This window comes from Lagopus muta, chromosome 7 (assembly GCF_023343835.1).
Source record: "Lagopus muta isolate bLagMut1 chromosome 7, bLagMut1 primary, whole genome shotgun sequence".
NCBI classification, from domain to species: domain Eukaryota; kingdom Metazoa; phylum Chordata; class Aves; order Galliformes; family Phasianidae; genus Lagopus; species Lagopus muta.
Genome location: NC_064439.1, coordinates 31,121,113 through 31,141,257, shown reverse-complemented (window position 1 = coordinate 31,141,257; position 20,145 = coordinate 31,121,113). Strand labels below are relative to the sequence as shown.

The window sequence follows — 20,145 nt, the reverse complement described above, 5'->3', positions numbered from 1 at the left end:
CTGTTCCTCCTCTCCTATTATCAGCACTACTTCTTACCAACTGGAAACAGGAGAAACAAATTGGCTTTGAAATTCTGAAGGGCAGGTGGCAGGAGGAGAATAGTAATGCAGCTAAGGGTCTCACATCTGTGTTCAAACAGAAGACTGACAAGTTGTGGGTTTTTTTTTAAAAAAAAGCAAACACCACCAGCACCCGTCCTGTAAGTGAGCAAAAGTAACCAACTGTAGCAAAGACAAGAAAACAAATATTTCAGTAATGGAGGAGGAGAGGAGGTTCTTTTTCTGAAGATGATAGTAAAAAAGAAAGATCACAGGTTTGAGGCCAGATGAATAAAACATCAGATAATTATACGGGCCTTAGGGATCACAAACACTCCCATTTTACTGGAAGTTTACATCTTTCCTTTCCCTACGCTTCCAATACTTCAGTAACAGTTTATAATGCCTAGGATGCTTCCACAGACAAAAAACAAAACAGCAGACCTGAGAAACTCCACTGGCTGATTATTACAGAAGACTGCTAGCAACTTCTACGGTCCCCTCAAGTGATGGCAACTGACACTGAATGAACCCAGCAGATACTTAAATAGTGGTTTTCAGCAGCAGCAGTTACAGTTAATTGGTAGTTGCAAATACCTTAACTGTTGTCATATGCTAATTCCGTTGTCTGAAAAGATGAAGAATGCTTTTTTCTTCTGTTTTCCCACAACAAACAATTCACATACTCTGAGAAATTACTTCTACCACCAATGAATGGGATAAACTTCCCGTATTTTTCAGATGAGAAACTCAAAATGTGGTATTGCACCAGGAGTGCTGACAACTTACATGGCACTGTAGTTCCAAACCTAGTAGGATTCAGTACTATAAACCTATTCTTCAAACTTCTTCGTCCCACTCCTTGGGCCCCAATTAAGACCAGTGTTTTCCTCTGAAAAGGAGGCATTTTGGCTACTTCTTCATAGATCTGGATTTCGTGACGATCAAATTCTATATTAAGAAGAATACAAAAAAAAATAGTTAATACCTATTCAGTAATGTAAGAAGAAAATGAGTTCTAACAGCCACTTATGTCCAGGTGGCTTCTGAATATCTCCAAGGAATGTTCCACAACCATTCCACGCCAGCATTCAGCCTGTGCCAGCATTTAATCACCCACAGCATAAAAAGTGTTTCCTGATGTTCAGAAATCCCTGAGTTTCATTTTGTACCCACTGCCTCTTATCCTCTTGCTGAGCACCACTGAAAAGAGCCTAGCTCTGCTGTCTCAGCTCATTCCTTCAGGTATTTCTACACATTGATGAGACCTCTGCCTTTAGCCTTCTCCAGCCTAAACGTTCCCAGTTCTTGTTCAGTCCCTCTTCATAGAGGAGATGCTCCATTTCTGACATATTGGTGGCCTTTCACTGAGCTCTGTCCAATAACTCCATCTGTCTCTTCTTCTGGGCAGCCCAGAGCTGGACACAGGACTCCAGGTGTGGCCTCACCAGTGTTGAGCAGAGAAGGATCACCTCCCTTAGTTCACTAGCAAGTTACAATTTTTTTTCTCTTTTAACACAAAGTTCTTCTCTGACTTCCACCTATTGAAACATGTGTACTTGGCACCATTTTGTCTACACTGGTCACAACTGTTTTTAAACAACAAACCTCCCTGACCAAATTTCACTGCCTAGCCAAATATTTCACTGCAAATCTTTCACCTTTGGATACACCAGACTATTCAAGTTTAAAAGCATAGAGAACTTCGATTCGTATGTAAAATTCAAAGATACCTGCATTTCTTGTAGTAAGATACATCATCTTTTTCTTTTTCTTGCTGCTTATTGTTCCGCAGAAAGGCCCTACAGATAAAAATTGAGACAAAATCAGCATTCTTGCTCAACATTTTTCCTGAAAGTATTTACATATCTGATTTCCATGAACACGTGTAAGTTTACATTAATTGCACTTGAAAAGACTATTTTCAATAAATTATTACCTTCCTTTTTCCAAAATCATCTATTCTAGGGAAGCACATTACATCTACTTTCATATACATTATGGAGTGTAGTCAGAATAGAACACAGAAGAAAAAAGTTTTCCAAGAAAGTTGAAAAATCCTAGAGAAATCTTTCAAAAACACCTATTAACTTTTAATGCGTATAATAAAAACATCTTGAATAAAAGAGAGTAATCCGTACAGCTTTCCCACCTCACTCAGCTTTTCATCAGCAGGCAGTAAAACTGATTCATGTATCTACAAAGACTAAGCACATACTTTAGCCTCTGCCCTTCACTCAAAGCCAAAACCATGCACACATAATCATAAGCATTTAGCAATATTCCCATGCAACAACTTTCAAGTATCCGAGAAGATAGTAAAAGCGAAACAAACTGAGTCAGAGCAAAACATAACCCTGAAATCTCTTAAACCTCACCTGAGTTGTCCCAGTCCCTTCTCACAAAAGCCTTCCTCTTCTCTTCCAGGAACTGGCTAGGAATGAGTCCTGCACTTCCTCCTTCTTTGACATGGCTAGCCTGAAAATTAAAAAATAGAAAGAAAAAAAATCAGAGGAGACATGTAAGAAGCATTTTTCTCATGACATCTCGATGACTGACTTTTACCCTGACCAAATTTCCCAGTGGTGAAGGTTCTGCAGTAGCTGGTTCCCATTCTGTTAGCCTCCTGTAGCCAGTCATAAACTTTCAGCATAAAAATCCCAAATGGAACTCAACAGCTACAGTTCTCAAATGACAAAACTCAAGGCACTGTAGTACACAGTACCTTTATTTTGTATTCTTGAGCAACTTCAAACAGATTCCAGCATAGCTTAATAACTGTCATTTTACAAACTGGGAATGTTACGTACAGATCTCATCAATGCCTTCAAGCTTCTGTACTACGTAACTAGAGATTTAAATCTGAGTTACATAAGTATTCCTGGTAATGAAAGCTTGGCTCAGAATTTCTAAAAAAATCATTTAGTGGCAGGCTCAATTCTCTGCAAGCTTAACGTATACAAACACACAGTTATGAGATGTTACACTTTCCCATACCCAGCTGGCCTGTCACTTGCTAGCAAGACCTGTTTGCTTTTCGAGATGTATGCTTTTACCTAGTAGTGATTCTCTGATTTTTCACAGTTCATGAATTCCCAGTAACAGTCTACAGTTTACAGAATGGCCAAGGAAAAAATCTAACTTTCTTTCCCAGTGGCATAACCTGCAACCATACTCATATATTAGTTTAATATATTTCATTTTTGCCACTCATCAAGGTGTTTATAAGCACACTGGATTTATTTCTGCTGGACACCCACAAGTTACAAGCTGAAGAATTTTGAAAAATTTATTCCAAAGACAGCACGTAAGCTAAATGTCAAACTACTCTGAAGTTTGAGATTGCTCCACTTCTGAAGTTAATTAGCTTGGCAGTAATAAATTTTCTGCATCCCCTCACATGATGAGCTGTTTATGTTTGAAACAGTGCTGAGCACTTTGGTTATGAACATGTGTGTGTTCATAAAAACAGCAGTAACAGTAAAAACACAGTGCTACATGAGCTATTTATACCACTATAATATATATATTTATATGCACTACTACTGCAACTGCTTATTTTTTGCACTTCCAATACTGAGAGCTTGAAACTGGATTACAATGTAAATATTTTTCTTCTATCTGCTGTTAAGTAGCTTAAATTAAAAAGTTTATCATAAAGGAAATTAATGAAACTTTTTCTTTTTTAGTATTGATTTATTTACCAACCTGCCACCAATTTGGATCTTCCCGGTTTACAATCTGAAGAATTTCTCCTTTAGAAAATTTCAACCCTGCTTCTTTGCATGGGATGAGGTTGTCGTTATATGGATTATAATCAAAATGACATTTCACAAAAACCTGAAATGTGGAAAAATTTACAGTGCTTAAACATTACAAAATCCATTCTTACTAACTCATCTGTCAAGTTGAAGCAGTGTCTTTACCTACAGCATAACAAGTTTGATGTGATGGAATTTGCATTTCTCAAGTAAGAGGCAAGTTATGGAAAAAAACAAAGAGCAAACCAGCTGAGAGAGCAGAAGTCATGTGCAGTGCAAACCTTAGCTAAGGGAGCTGCAAGACAAAAATAAAAAGCCAGCTGCTCGACTGGACAATGTATTTGTGCTTTCACTTCAGTATATGCAACTTAATTACTAATCTAACTTTGACTTACTTAAAAACACAAACATTTCTCAGAGCTCAAACTCTGTTCTCAAGGTTTGTTTGATCCTAAGAATTACGTTTGCTATTAACTCAATGTTTTAAGACCAACAAAATATGCTGAATGTAAACGTAACTATTATTTTCATGGGCATTAACATCCACCACCTGAAGGAGTCTTACAGGATGTTTCAAATGCTCTCATTCAGAGCAACAAATCACTTCTGCACTGGCTAAACTGACCGTCTACAGCAACCGCAGAAGGATATGGAGTAAGCACTACCCAAGTTGCTTCCTAAAGTCAACTCATCTGTTGAATGCAATATGTATACCTGAATTCTATGAAACACTACCTGGACACGGATCATTTAAAAACACAGGCACTTTACTGCAGTTCATTGTGACTGTGGCGAGGTCATCAGAGGTGAAAGAAACAGGTTTGCATGAATACAAATGCTTATCAGTCTAAGATACTAATAATTTTTTAAGCAGACATCATCTCAGTACACTGAATAATCTCATTTCTAATATGTACTTTAAAGCAAATACAAGTATTTCCCCTTTTGCTAGCATTAAATACACACACAAAAATCTCAGAACATGTCTGCTCCTAATGTTACTCACTCAAGTACCAAGTAGATCTTTTGACAGAAATGTTAGAAAGGAGCTACTGACCTGTTGAGGAATAACCGTGTCTCTGTAACTGGGGAGAATCTTCAGAGTGACACTGCCACTAATATTTTTCAGCAGTTCCTGCAATTCTTTTGGATTGTTTCCAACCTCGTGGCCGTTCACCTCTTTAATAATGTCACCTACATGCAGAAGACCTTGTCGATCTATCATTCCACCATGGAGAATTCTTGCTATAACCAGATCATTGTTCTCAACTCGAAATGTAACACCCTGAAAGAAGTATTAACACCTACTTTACCACTGTCTGAATTTCAATTGCATTTTACCATCATCTCAAGCAAAAAATATACATCTACGGGACACTGTCTCCCTCAGTGATGTCAGACAATAACACAACGTAAGAGTCGAGTAAGGTAAGTATCAAGTGACAGAGTACTTTCAGACAAGATTTTCATTGTTCGTGATTGCATGCAGTCCTGTCATTTTCTATGAAGACCCAACAGATGTTGCATTAGGCAGTTAGGCTAGCAGGTAAATCTGCCCATCGACTGCCTGTTCGTTAGGCCATGATTTCCTAGGGAGAGTAGGGTAGAGAACATACAGATCTCCCTATTCCTACCTCTCAATCATGACCCATTAAATTACACAGTATAATAAAGCTAAGAATTAAAACTTAATGCAAGAAATTAGGCACATGCAAATGCTTTCACTTACATTTTAATTTAAAGACTTATTAATCTTCAATCACTCACCAGAGGTTCTCCTGCTCTTTTGTGAATTCCAAGAATACGAATAGCATCTACTGGAACAATCTGATTGTTCACTGAAGAATTATTGACTTCTGGACTAGAAGGAGGGGAATCATAACATTTTGAAGCCACAATATCATGCGCTTCCAAGAGTGACTACAAGGGAACAGAAAAAGCTATTTTTAAAATACTGAAATAAATATTCTTAAAAGAGATTTTGCTGATAACCACTGAAAATGCCATTTTAGAATCTGATTTGAAAACATATTTCATATGGTATACACCAAAAATCAATTTTTATATTCGTATGAAACAGAAGCACTCACATGTCCTGCTAACCCTACTGGCTTGGCAAATACGTTCTCTTATGTAAATACAAGTGATTCTTCTAAAGAAAACACAGAAGAAATATAATTTTTCTGGGAGGCAAACGTGAAATTACAGGGAAGAAGATGGAAAAAGGAGTAACTGCAAAAGAGCTTCACCTAATGAAACAGTATCCAAGCAAATGGTTAAAGTAAACAAACAAGCAGCTGCAAAAAGATGAACATAACTCATTATTACATACTTGTGTTTAATGTAAAAAAGATTTCCTCCACATTAATTTGGAAGTAAGGATAAATTAAAGATAATTGCAGGTATGTAAGAATTACTAGCAATCTGCAGAATGAGTACTTTCTGCTTGCAGAATTATAACAGCAAATTAATCCAAGTTGACAGAATTCACTTTTGGAAAGCAAGAGCTTAGATCTCATAATTTATGGCATATCCAAACAAATACAATAATCTCTGGAAGAGTATGGAATTTATATTTTATTTTCTTATTAAAAAAAGTGTTTTAAGAGTTAAAATATTTCTAAGACAATATGTACAGGTAAAGCAAGATAGAACTTGTGTATTGGATGGCAGAGGCTATGTTAAGGAAGAAAAGGGACACACTACAACCACCACATAACGCAGTCCATTAAAAAGTGTCCAGTGATGCACAGTCTCTCTGACACATAGCAGAAAGAAAGCAAGCAAGCAGGAGAGATGGCTGTTAGGCCTATGTTATCGTAAGCAACATAAACAGCTTTGTTTCAAAAATGATCTGATGAGACACAGTCATAAGTTACATTACTGACCGGTGTCAAATAAGCAGATAAAGAGAACAGGACATCATAGGGGCAATCAGTGGTAGTGACACATATGCCAAAAGAAATCAGCAAACAGTACTAGAAAACAGGAGGACAGGACTTTGAATTTAACAATTTTGCTATGCAGCCTGTTCCACTTTTTTGTAAGTAACCTCTAAAAAGCTGTGCAACCACATTAACACAGTGCTAAGCTCAATGTGAAAATCCTCAAAGCGCCATTAGCAAGCAGCCATTTTACACTGCCCACTACAAAATGACCCTGCTGATGTTTTAACTTGAGATTAGAGGAGCGACTAATTCTGCTACTAATTTTGCCCCTGCTTTTAAGACCGTGAAGGCTTGTGGCTGCTCTGGTATTGTGGACATAAACCAAAGCGAATGAAACAGAAAAAACCAATTATTTCTTTAAATCAAGCAGCAGTCAGATGGTAGCAATTCCTAATTCTTCATCATCTAAGATGCATCCAATCCAAAAACCAAGAGAACAGATCTCTGTTTGCCCACATGTGTGAGCAACATGTTTTACCCTTTTTACATTTCCAAAATGAAACCGACTAGTATTAGCTATGTCTTTTGACACATTACCACAGACAAAACAAAGTAGATGGACCTGTGTGATAATTCTAGTTTTCTCTTTTGGTCACATGCTAGAAAACAATTGCTGCCAAAATTTGTGGCCACAAACCAGTCAGTTTCTCACAAAGCTCACACACAAGCATTCTGTACAGCTCACTGCCCTGAACAGTTATCTAATTTATGGATTACAATTGGATCCACTGCCAAAAAATGACTACTAGACAAACAGTGCCATTCTTTTCCAATTAACATGCTCCATAATACTCTTCAGTTCTTAAAAACTTTAAAAACTCATCTCATTGTTCACATTCTCATCCTATTTATTCATTCCATTTCATGGACAGGCATGAGTTCTTTCAACTGCTACTTAACCATCTGTCAATCACAAAATCTCTTCCCTGCTATTTCCATGATAGCTGAGTCCAGAAGGACTATCAGGGACTGTAAATTGCTGCCCATAATTACAAAATGATTTGAGACAAGAAATATATTCATTTTCAAAACAAAACCAAAAAACAACCTCATATAGTTCATTTACTATATTCCCATAACTAACTCTCACTTCCAAAACACAAGAATAGATAGTCTGGCAAAGAAGCAGCTCAGGGGAGACCTTATGGCTCTCTACAGCTGCCTGAAAGGAGGTTGTGGAGGTGGATGTTGGTATCTTCTGCCTCATAACTAGCGAGGGGACTAGAGGGAAGTTGTGCCAGGGAAGACTCAGGCTGGATGTCAGGAAAAAGTTCTACTGCAAAAGAGTGGTCAGGCACTGGAACGGGCTGCCCAAGGACGTGATGGAGTCATCATCCCTGGAGGCGTTCAAGAAACGTTTAGATCTTGTGCTAAGGGACATGGTTTCATGGGGAAATATTGGTGGTAGGTGGACAGTCGGACCGGATGATCTCGGAGGTCTTTTCCAGCCTCAGTGATTCTATGATTCTACATCAGGTTTAAAGGACTGCTTCCATCAAGATGGGTCATGGTGTATTGTCCTGAGGAACATTTACAAGAAAGACATTTACTTGGCAGGAGAAGCCAAGTAAATATTATTGGATCACTCTTCAACATTTGATGTTGATCACAGTTACTTCCTTATTTTAGTAATACAGTTGAGCGACTGAAGAAACATAGTTACATGGATTTGACTTTTTTCCTTCCTACGGTATCTGAAAAAGTGATATCTTCTGCTCCTGCAACTCCAATGCTCCCCTGAAATCTGACCTTTCCCATACTGGTGATAGAACATTTATAATACCACAGGCAAACTCCACAAAACAACATGGACTGAGCAGTCTGCATCCATAAATGATTGAAGTTTTCCTAAGTATATTATAAATAAACAGCATCAGTAACTAGCCAACACTGGGTAACTGTGGAAAGGTTCTCATGGAAACAATAGCAGTGGTGCCTGAATAAGGCATTTAGAAGAGTTCTCAGCACTTCACAAGAAACACAGAACACTGGAAACAGTACTGTGGCAGACAGTTTGGCTCCTTTCTGCAAGATACTGTCAAAAAATAATCCATTAACTTAGAACATATTCTTTGGTTTTCCGTGGCTGTACTTATTTGCCAGGTAAAAAAGAAAAGCACAGTTCTAAATTCTGTAAACAAAGTAATATTAAGCATTCAAGGCTCTCTTCAGCACTGAAGCCAAATTCAAATCTTTGTTTTTCAAGCAAAATAAACAATAAAATAAAAATAAAATAAACTTTAAAAAAAATCAGAAATCCAGAATCAGAAACCTCCCAGCATGATTTATGCAGGTTATGAAGCATTTCCTGACCTGCATGGTAACTATTTGCCCAGCTATGTTCCAATTCCAGGTTCATTTCAAACTGGCTTGGGGAGATGTTTTAAGATGAAGTATTTATTGCCAACAGAATTTACTATTAAAAGCAGTTTGCATAACTCTGAGAAAGGTGAAAGTAACTGAATGAGCTCTTCCATAAACAGCAGAAGTGATTTTTCTGCATGTTTAACCTCTCCAACTGTGCAATGCTTCCAACTCCTCGCTCTTTCCTCGAGGCAAACTCTCTCACCACTTCTGCTCTCCAACTACTGTCAACACTTGCTGTAACTTTTCCTATGCAGTGTATGGCTTTTTCATGCATACTGCCCTGACCAAAAACCACCTATACTGTGGAACTCACAAGAGCTTAATATTTTCCACACTCTGACTCCTTTAAAAAATGTAATTTAAACTAATAAAAAGTAGAAGGGAAGAAAAACCAGGATGAAATGGGAAAAGAGAAAAGAAAGGGAACAGATAGTCAAACGTAATAGTATAATCATAAGTGCATGTATACTCCATAAGCCAGTCCCTGCCCAATTTATCTTCTGTGAAAGTGTTAAAACAAAAAGTGCAATTCCATAGTTTAGTGTTTTCAGCACTATGCATCTTAATATGCTGTTGCACCAAATACCTGTATATCACATTTGACACTTATATGCCAAGGTAGGTTACATGTGTAAGATGATACTGTGGTGAAGCAGTACTACTCACTTGCTAAACATAGATAACCAGTTCCTAAAAGAGTTACACAATAGAATCCATGAAACCTTAAGTTATGTTCTTCCTGGCGGCTTGTTACACAACTTCACCAAACTGGATACAGAATGAAAATTACATTTTCTGTTATTACAAATCACATTGAATTTTTTCCTTTTTCTCCTCCTTGAAGAATTGGGAATATGAAAAAAATGAGGTGGAAAGGATAAGTAACTACTCTAAAAGAAAGTGCTAACTTTCAGAGAGAGAGAGAGAGAGAGATCTCAAATAAAAAAACTTACTTGAAATAATGCAACTTTGTCCTCAGGGATTTTTGTTTTTCTGCCTGCCTCCAGATGGAAACAGAAGCACAAAAACTTAAGCTGCTTTAGACTTTTCTTTTTTAAGTGAACTCAGTAATTCTGAACTCCTGAACTCTGACAAAGCGAGTGATAATTTACTTCTCAAAAGGCAACATTTAACTACCTTATCCATTAAGTCGTATTTTCTTTTAGCTTCCAACCCGATTCTTTGCGTACCATCCAGTTTTTGCAGCAAATGAAGCAGAGAGCCTAGAAATAACTAATTTCTCATACATGCTCATGACTCACCCAATGGAACAGTGTAAGAGGGAACATGCAATCTTCTTCAAAGCATGCAATAAATACGACGTGCATTTTTAAAATGAGTTTCCAAAAAAGAATCAAACAGTATCACTGTAGGTCTGACAATGATACGAAATAAATTAAACTTTCTAAATGAAAACACAACAAGAACAAAAACAGAATGACTGCAGTACTTTTGCACTGTAATTAACAATTCCTCCAAACTCAACCTTTCCTTTTCCAGTCCCAATTTTTGCTAGATCAAAGACTGATTTTAAGGGTCACTCACCAGTAACTTTCTAAATCAAAGCCTTTGGTCCCTTAGTAATGATGCACAAATAAGAGCACAAGGGAGGCCAACAAACTACTCTTCAGAACAGCATTCACCAACAGTTACAGCATTGAAAGTTGAGGTAATAAAGTGTTCCCTAGTTCCAACAGGCCATGGCACAGTTTGTCAGCCTTTCCAGTGCCTACCCATGTTAAGCAGTAATGCACACCATTACGTCTGTATAGCATACAACTGAAAATTTAGAAAACAAAAACCAATCAAACATGACTTAACACGTATAACAAAAAATGTTTATATGGCTCTGTACCTATCTAAGAAAGGATGTGTTTATGCTGTGGCAAAAGCTTTGCTATCTTTTTCATTTAAGAGACCTACTGCAAAGTACCAAAACAAGTTGAAGCTGGCCTAGAAAGTCCAAAATCCAATGAGGATTTACAAATCCTAATCCTTAAGGGCCAACATGGAAACTGGTAATAGAGTAGCAGAAATGGGAAAACAAAAATGTCAAAATTTCATTTATGTTTAGTAGAACATCACGTTAAGTGGGAAGGACGTAAAGTTGCAATTTAAGCTCAATGTAGATCACATGGCGTAAGAGAATCAAGGTAATTCATTCTGCAAACTGTGCATCTGACATGAGCATGAATGCAAAAAGCTGAACTGAAATGCAGAATGTATCAGGAACTGAGACTACCTGGACAATCTAAGAATAAAGCAGTGGAGTAACCTCCAGTACGCATTGAGTCTTACAATAGAGACACCACCACGAATGAAGATGTACTTGAAGCGTTAAAGGCTAAAGTCATGTTCATTCTTAATCCATGCAACTACTTCTTTACCCTGCATCCAGAGTAAAATCCTACATTAAAGTTGGCTATAGTTTAGTTTTTGTTTCATTACTGTACTAAGATCCATGTATCACAGTATCCATGTATCACAGTAATGCTGTGAGTCATATAAAGTGAAAAGGAGTAAAAGGGAGGCACCTGAAAATGAGGTTCCTTGAGTATTCCAACCAACTCCGCAATATTTTCATCTTTATTTATTAAGGGACTGATGTCTTCAAGAATTTCATTCACCAGCTCCAGGTTGTTGTCACTGACAGCCTCAAGTTTAGAATCTTCTAGTCTCTCGTGAGCCTGTAAGATATAATAATTACATACGACTGTAACGTAATTAAGTTTCAAGTAAATAGTACTTCTAAATTTTAAACTTTTTAATTAATTTCTTGGTGTATCCTTCAGTGGGAAAACAGGAACCATTACCTATATTCTAATCTGTACATTTTGTCTTTGTAACTGCTGAAGGATTCTGTGTCCTTAACAATGTGACATGAAAAACCTTAAAAGCAGCACCTGTCAGATACACTTGCATGTCCATGTTTCCTATGGCCTCCATGCTACATTCATCAAACAGCCCTCTCTGAACAGTATCAAGCCTCAGACTTTTTCTGCTTCAGAACCCAGGACAAGCAGACCTTCTAGAAGAACAAAAACAGAACTATGCAATTGGCTTGGAAAAATACAGTCTGCATTTGAGAAAAGTTTATCTGAGGCTTCTCCTAGTCAAATATATTTGAATGGCAAAGTTGAAAAGAAAGTCTGATGATTGAAAGGAATTCTGAAAAACAATCTGCAGAAAAGGAGGCTAACTCTGCTGGGCTGTATTAGTCAGAGCGCTGCCAGCAGACTCCCCTCAACTCAGTGTTGGCAAGGCCACAACTGGAGACCCGTGTCCAGTTCTGGGCTGCCCAGAACAAGAGAGAGGGAGTTATTGGAGAGAGCTCAGTGAAAGGCCACTGAAATAACAGAATGGAGCGTATCTCCTATGAAGAAAGACAGAGAGCTGGGAACATTTAGGCTGGAGAAGAAAAGTCTTTAGGGGGACACGCTCGTCCATGTGTACAAATACCTGAGAGTATGAAAAAATGGAATCAGGCTCTTTCCACTGTTGCTCACTGATAGGGTAAGAGGCAAACTGAAACAGTTTAAGAGGCTGGAGGGGTCTCTGGGCAACCTGGTCTAATGGAAGATGTGGAATTAGTTGGTCTTTGAAGTTCCTTCTAACCCACACCATTCTATGACTCTGTGATTCTAATAAAGGAAAAGGCTTTTTACATTTCTGGCTGGTCTGAAATTAATGTGCAAATAGTCTGACAATCTCAGAGCTCTCTGAGAATTCACGATTCTGACAAAACTAACTCTTCTAATAGGGAAACAGATTTGATACACTTTTAGAGGCAAATGTATTGGTACAAATTCCATGCATGTCATTCATGAAGTGTGTTATCATTTTGACCTTGTCCACATTTAGATCTACTGTCTGGGATGGAAGTTCAGGGTTCAATGCAGAATCAGAAAAAAAAAAAAATTGAGTGTGATCATGCCATACAGACTCAGTTAAAGCCTTCCAGCATTCTTGAGAAAGCAAGTTTGTACTTAAGATCATGTCTGTTTCTATTACAAACACTTTGTTTTTTTTTTTAAATCTGCTTGTTAAATTCCTGCTAATTAAATGTTACATTATAATTGGACAACTACAAATTCTTCGGAATTATTGGAAAACTACAAATTCTTTGCAATGAACATTTTCTTCATGATAAATATTATAGATGAAGTATGTAACAGATTCTGCAGCTAGAAACAACTCTAATCAACAAAGTGGTTTAACTTAACTCCAGTAAATTTAGCACACAAATTCTCCCCTCTGCAGTTCTCTCACCAAAAGATGAGAACACTTCCACTGTTTCTATTTTTATTCCTACGCAACTTCTTCAACATGTAACCAATGTTTTTGAACAGTGTGGTGGTATGCTCTTCTTGACCTGACTTTTACTGACTTTCATTTGTCCTGCCACTGCTTGAGTGATAAACACCATGGATGGTTGTGGTGGCTGCATCTGACTTCAGCAGATAACCACCAGTGACAAATCATGATGGGTGAAACTGGTTATGAAGGCTGCATCTGGCTGAGAGCAGACTGACGGGAAATAGAACACAACAGCCAACGGCTAATTTGAGCTATCTGCCCACCTAACAACTGTGCTAGTCTGTGTTTGACTCGAGACAAATCTGAAAGAGACTAACATCTGTAGTCGGTACGTAAATGTGAGTGAATCAGTCATCTTAGTCCATAAATAATGAGCAGCCCAAGAGCTTGCTGAGCTCTCCTGCATGGCAGCTGGCTGCATAACAGATCTGCCCACAAGTAGGGACAGTTCTTGAGGGTACCACTGCTGCAGAGACCCCTCACACTTCAATGCTGAGAAATTCCTTGCTGCTGCAAACCCTCAGTAGGTGAATAATAGTTTGCTAAGCTTTGCAAGCTTGCTAAGATTAAATCGTAGATTGATTGTGCACACATAACCACGGACCAAGTCTGGGGCTAGGAGTGAATTCAGCCACACCTAGATCCCTTACCTCTGCTGTCCAAAGACTTTAGAAAACTAGGGGATCCACTCTGAACCTTGTGACTCAATGGAAGTGTCCCTTGGATGAGTGTGTTTAATCTTATTTTCTATGAAGTAAATAATCAAGTGTACCTTGAAATCTCAAACCCTGCGAAATCCCCATTTTATTTAATCGCTATTTTATGTCAATACACATATTGCTGCTTCTCTCTTCTGAGTTGCATTCTATTTGTAACTAACAGTTAAACAAAAGTGAATTCTTATACAAACTCTTATGTTGTCCTTTCCAGATTTTTATAGAGCAAAATGATACTTCAGCTGTACAAGATATTTCCTGGCTGCCCACAGGGCATTGCTTCAGACGTTTATTCATATTAAAGAGACAGCTATATTTCAGTTAACTCTTTTTTCTCTTGTAACGAACATATTTTTATGAAGAATAAGAAAGAATGCAAGTGCTGTATGATATTGGCTGCATTTTCTTATGATAAAATAAGCTACATTTTAACTTTAGGGTCTAAGGAGTTTTAGGGTCAGCATCATCTTAGATACTTATAAATGAATACTACCACCTATGAATAAAGTAGTTGCATAATGTAAGACCAAAACTAAGGCTAGCCCATGTCTGACTGCTGCCAATCAAAGGCCCAACTATTACTCTGAGATCCAGGAAAGGGTTTGGAGAGCATATTTCATTGGGTTGATCAGAAAGTCATTCTGAGCCAAAAAGACGACTTGTTTATGCCATGGAGGAAAGAAGATTATTACTCTCACATTTCATCTTTGGAAAAAATGCTAGAAAACAAGGGATATAGGTTTTGCACACAACATGGGTCACAAGGCTATTAAAGCCAAATACCTCTGATTTCAAGTATTTTGACATTATCTTCATAAGTAAAATTAACACAATACTACCAAAGTCTCTGAGTTTTACTCTTTCCTCTAGTTCTCCATGTATCAATAAATCGTTGTACACAGAAATTATACCAAATATGCTCTGTTTTCAAGAACACCTTCAAGCCTTCTAACAAGACATACCATACATCAAAGGTACACAACAGTCCATACTCAGTGTTCATGTAACAGTACCAGTTACAACATTTTCAGATTCTACTCAGAGCGGGAAGTTGAAATACCTTAGCAAGAGATCTTACAATGGGGTTTTCCATGATTCCTTTGAGAAAAATTAGGTCTATTTCTTCAGCGCCTGTCGACGTCGGCAGATCAGTAAGGTTATCCAGTACCTGCTGCATGGCTGCTGACAAGAGAAAAAAAAAGACAAAAAAAATAAAATTAAAAAAAAAAAACCCTAAGTATTGAGCAAAACAGACTTGGATAATCAGCAACAACTCAAGAAAACCCACCACGGTATTAGAAATAGAGATTTTAAACAGCTAACTACTGAGCGCAAGCAGGCAGAATGGATAAACTAAAATTCTTTTATTTGAAAGATGGAAATAAGTTATCTATCTAAATCCTTAGCATCACAGTCAACCCGAAGGAATGTTCTAGGTCTGGATTAAACATTAACTATTATTTAGACTGAAAAAAATCTCACGTATAAACTAGATATGCATAATACCCAACTACAATGAAAGCAACTAACTCATGATTGTTTTGTTTCATCTCTCCTTCACAGAAAGCTTTCAGCCCTCATACATAAACCAAACAACACTAAGTTTTAGAATGCTTCTATAGGCAGATGTCACTGTTCTTGAAATGAATACAACTTCAATTATTTTTTTTTTAACCAAAAACGTATTGCTAAGGAAGCAATTGACAACACTTGCACGCACTCTCAGCAGTCATTTACAGCCCCCAGTTCTGACTTATTGCACTCTGGCACTAAGTGCTGTAAATGCTAGCACCAAGCTGGCTCCACAACATACTTATATCGGGAAGTATATCTTAGAACTTGAAGCATACTGTATTTGCATGGTTTTCCCAGTGGAGATATTCTTGGCTATCAACAGCCCGCAGAGAGAACTACAGTAACTTGGGCTGAAAGGGAACAACGGTGCTCAAGGAAAGCTCTGTAAATCCCACTATCCCCACTGTCCTGTCTCACAATGTCATTTATGAGGTGATGAGAATTTATTGTATAACCACGTCCTTCAACCCTTTCATTTAAGATAGAACTGAACAAAACAGACCCTTTATGTTAGATAGCAGTCAGCACATTCACACACTGCAGAGTTCTCGTGCATTTGAGCGTGTGTGCAGTAGCCCTTTGCAGGCACTTCCTAGGCTAGCTTCAAGTCCGCAGAGATGAGCGCATGCAAGCTCAGGCTCAGCACAAAAGGGGACATCACTGAAGAAAATTATGAAGTCCTTCACAAGGTAAATGATTTTTTTCACCTCTTCCAACACACAATTAAATACACTCATCTTGTTAGCATTACCTTAGTAGTGAAAAACCTACACTGTTGTTTTTTTTTTAACAGTATGTTGTCAAACTCTTGCACAGTTATGTTTGCATATTCAGACACATACATAGGCCTACTACAAATTTTTCTGTCAAGCTCTTCAACAAAAGTATTAGAAAAAAATACTGTGTACGGTAATACTCTGCATGTTGCATAGCAGCATATGTCAAGATAATCAGAAAGCCTATATGCCCCCCTCCCACACAAGAATTTACCCTCCACTCTCCTCATTGCTTTATAATGAAAGTTATTATGAAACACGGCAAAGCAAGAGAACAACAGCATTTCTCAACACCTACTTTCTAATTTGAATGTTCCATAGACAACTCCATTCCAAGAAAATACTTTCTGGCTGTACTTTCCCTCAAGTAGAGCTGACTTTTCAACAATCAAATCATCTTGGAAGGTACATTTTAACTACAGCAGCGAATGTCAAGAGACTTTTTTTTTTTTTTTTTTCATGCTCTAACCAAGCTTCTTGCTTCCAAAACATGAATCCTCTGTGAAACCACGGGAAGGAAGAAAAGTGATACTTAAACTATGCTTTCAGATTCTGAAGCAATACTATTTCTATGTTTTCAACAGACAAAGTGCTGTTAGTGATCACACATTGGATAAAGTCACCAAACCAACCTGGAAATAGTCCCTGCCTTCCTCACACTAAGTATGTCCTACACCTTGAGGAGTTTAGCTACAAATGCATAAGGCACTCCTTATATATATCCATGTTAATAAACTGTTTCCTATGTAACCCTTTCAGAATTCAGCCTAACTTAGATGATCAAATTTAAAATTAAAATTTCTATTTAAACATTAGCATCAAAGAGAAGCTGTTGAGAGCATCATTTAAGCTTCACAAGAATGACTTCCAGGCTTTGTGTAGGATATTTTCAAATGAATATTACATTTAATAACTGTTTCACAAATTCTACCATCAAAGCTGCCAAAGCATACTTTAGTGTTCTTGGAAGACAGCAGACACCTTTATATAAAAAAAATTCACAAAAGCAGACTTGCACCCCAGGTGCTCAAAACATTGCCGTGCATCTAATGGTTGCCTTTTCTCACCCTAATGCTCTCTAGTGGTGAGAGCTCAGGAGTGCTCCATGTCGTTGAATGCTTTGGTGTCAAACAAAAAAAGAAGTGTCTGCTTTTCTTTTGGGGGAAATATTAACTATGTCTCTTGTCTCTGTCATTCCATCTCTTAGAGGAAACTGGTAAGAACATATTAACTTTAAGAGCTGCACTATTTACTTCCTTCTCCCTCCAAACAGAAACCTTTCTGTATATTCAATGAGCCGCCTGGGTAAAACTTCAAATTTTCATCACAACAAAGGATTTGCTCTTGTGAGAATGATAGGTAATAAGCACAGCTGAAGGAAGGAGCAAGGAATAAAGACATTACAAGAAACACACCTTGACAATAGCCTCCAGACAGCATAGGAACTGAGCAGAAGAAAGAGGCTTTCAGGTGAGACAAGGTGCTGAAGTAAAGGATTCTCAGGAAGAAGTACCAACAGAACAGAGCATGAGATAGGACTCCTAAGAGAAAATGAGTTTACAATGGGGCACCCTCCACTACAGCCCCTGGCTTAGTGACAGGGAAAATACACACACACCTAATTCCCACAATCAATTTTCAAAGAACATCTTTATAAACATTGGAAGTTTAAAGCCTGAAGCAAGTACTCAGCGGGAGTGTACTATTCTGTTGTGTACATGCACTGAGCAATTTATTCCTGCTGAGCAGGTGAGTCTACACTCAAAGTAACTAGTTTGTCATTTGAACCACATATCAAAAAGGGAAAGGAAGATGCAGGGGGAAGGCATGTAAACAGGTCTTTGTAGTAGTTACCATGCATCCTCATGTCTAAGAATGCAGAAATTTCACTTACCAACGCAGAATTTACTAACCAGAATTAACTCATCCTAAATTCATGTATGGCTCTTCAGATAACCAAAGGCAGATGCTTCAAAGGCTTAATCTACATACTGTACCTTACAATAGTAAATTCAGATCAAACAGAAGTGAAAGTTACTATGACAAACTCTTCCTAAGGAAAAAAAAAAAAAAAAAGACATTTTCAACAAGCTCTCAACTGTGACTCTTCCATCAAATTTGATTTTTACTTTTTCTTTCAGTGCCTAATTCTTGACTAGATTAATTCTATGTAAAGGAAAAAGGAAGCATACATTTAAATAAATTTTCCAGATTTGTGGACAGAAGACAAATGTGTCTCTCACTGGGGAAAATGAAAGCTTTGCAGAATGAATACCCTGCACAGATTTTTTAGCTTAATTTCATTTTATTATTCTCCAAGCTAACAAATGAATGGGGAATTAAAAGAAAATTCTGTAATATACTTAAATAAATGTATGCATAATTATTTTCCCATGACCCACTCATTTGGATAGGGAGGTATGATAAATACTTCAAGACTGTTGCTGAGAGTAGTGGTGGAAATCTAGAAAATTAGATTAAAATCTTGTCACATCCACAAGTTTGGAAACAATTTCTCACGGGGAATGAAAATCTTTTCAACAGGGATATATCCAAAAGAAAAGTTTCATAAGACATCGAAATACATACAGGAAAAAAAAAGGAGGATTTATACTGCAGGTTATTCAGTTATCTGAACTGTCCACATCTCTCACCATAGGAATACCAATGAACATGCTAACATTTTGAACTGGCACAAATTACTCACTAACAAACTATTCATTAAGAATATATGAAATATTAACTAGAAACAGAGGGCTTTGTCAGTGTAAGGTTCAAAAACCAGGATAAAATAAAAATCTCTGGGAAAGCACTGTGCAGTGAGCACAAAGGGCATTGCGCTCGCACTGCCACTGCCAGCAACTGAATACACCAAGCAGAGATCAGACTTAGAATCCAGACAAGAGCTACACAGAGAAACCAGAACTGCGGTTGGTCTCTCTGCCACATTACAAATCAGTCACATAGTGCCATGCGAAATATGCGAATGCTGTTACTGCTGTAGGGTACAGTGATGCTTAGGCTCTCAACCATCCAGAAATTGAGCCCATGCAGCAGTGTGAGGTGTTCTCCAGGCAGGTAGCACTGGGCCAGCGTGGCTGTAACCCTACTGATAGCCCTCTTAAGGTTTTCTGGGCAGCACTCCACTGTAACATCATGCAGGCACGTTTTCTAGGCAGGACCCCTTCCTCATTCAGTAAAGAATGGACCTCCTCTAGAAACAGCCAGATTGTTTAATTAAGGAAGCTGCCGTCTGCAGCACGCATACCTCCTTCACTGCAGAATCAGAGAAATGAATAGCATAGAATTAGGAAAAGAAGGAACAATCTAATTGATAAGACTGAATGCTCCCCTGGAAACTTATGGTCTACTCACTGAATTTTTGCATGTTGAAAAGAAGTAACAAATGACTAGAGATGTTCTCCATTTTTTTTAACTTCATTTTCTCTACATCTCCTGACAAGCAGAGACTAAACTATTTTAGCATAACTGTAAATAGAAGCTCGAGCAGCCCACAGCCTTAACAAACCCAGCTCAAGTACATTTCATTTCACTCGCCCATTTTCTGTCATGGATCTTACGGTCACAAGTCATGGGGGAAATCAACACGTCCACATCCTAAATACTGCAGCCCCACTTCTTTCAG

General features: G+C 37.8%; 1 protein-coding gene across 9 annotated transcripts in view; it reads right to left on the bottom strand.

Moving 5' to 3' along the window:
- PALS2 (protein associated with LIN7 2, MAGUK p55 family member) overlaps positions 1–20,145 on the bottom strand; it is a 49,937-nt gene that overhangs the window by 5,024 nt on the left and 24,768 nt on the right. For 4 of the 9 annotated variants that reach the window (XM_048950733.1, XM_048950740.1, XM_048950737.1 and 1 more), the window contains 8 exons: positions 15,209–15,330; positions 11,650–11,802; positions 5,568–5,720; positions 4,858–5,085; positions 3,748–3,879; positions 2,418–2,517; positions 1,773–1,841; positions 829–990 (listed from right to left, as the gene is read on the bottom strand). In XM_048950733.1, coding sequence (XP_048806690.1) covers positions 829–990; positions 1,773–1,841; positions 2,418–2,517; positions 3,748–3,879; positions 4,858–5,085; positions 5,568–5,720; positions 11,650–11,802; positions 15,209–15,325 — 1,114 coding nt within the window. In that variant the 5' untranslated portion in view covers positions 15,326–15,330. Of the gene's footprint in view, positions 1–828; positions 991–1,772; positions 1,842–2,417; positions 2,518–3,747; positions 3,880–4,857; positions 5,086–5,567; positions 5,721–11,649; positions 11,803–15,208; positions 15,331–15,436; positions 15,516–20,145 lie in introns of those variants that run through there. The other 5 variants (XM_048950734.1, XM_048950738.1, XM_048950736.1 and 2 more) reach the window with 3 other exon arrangements.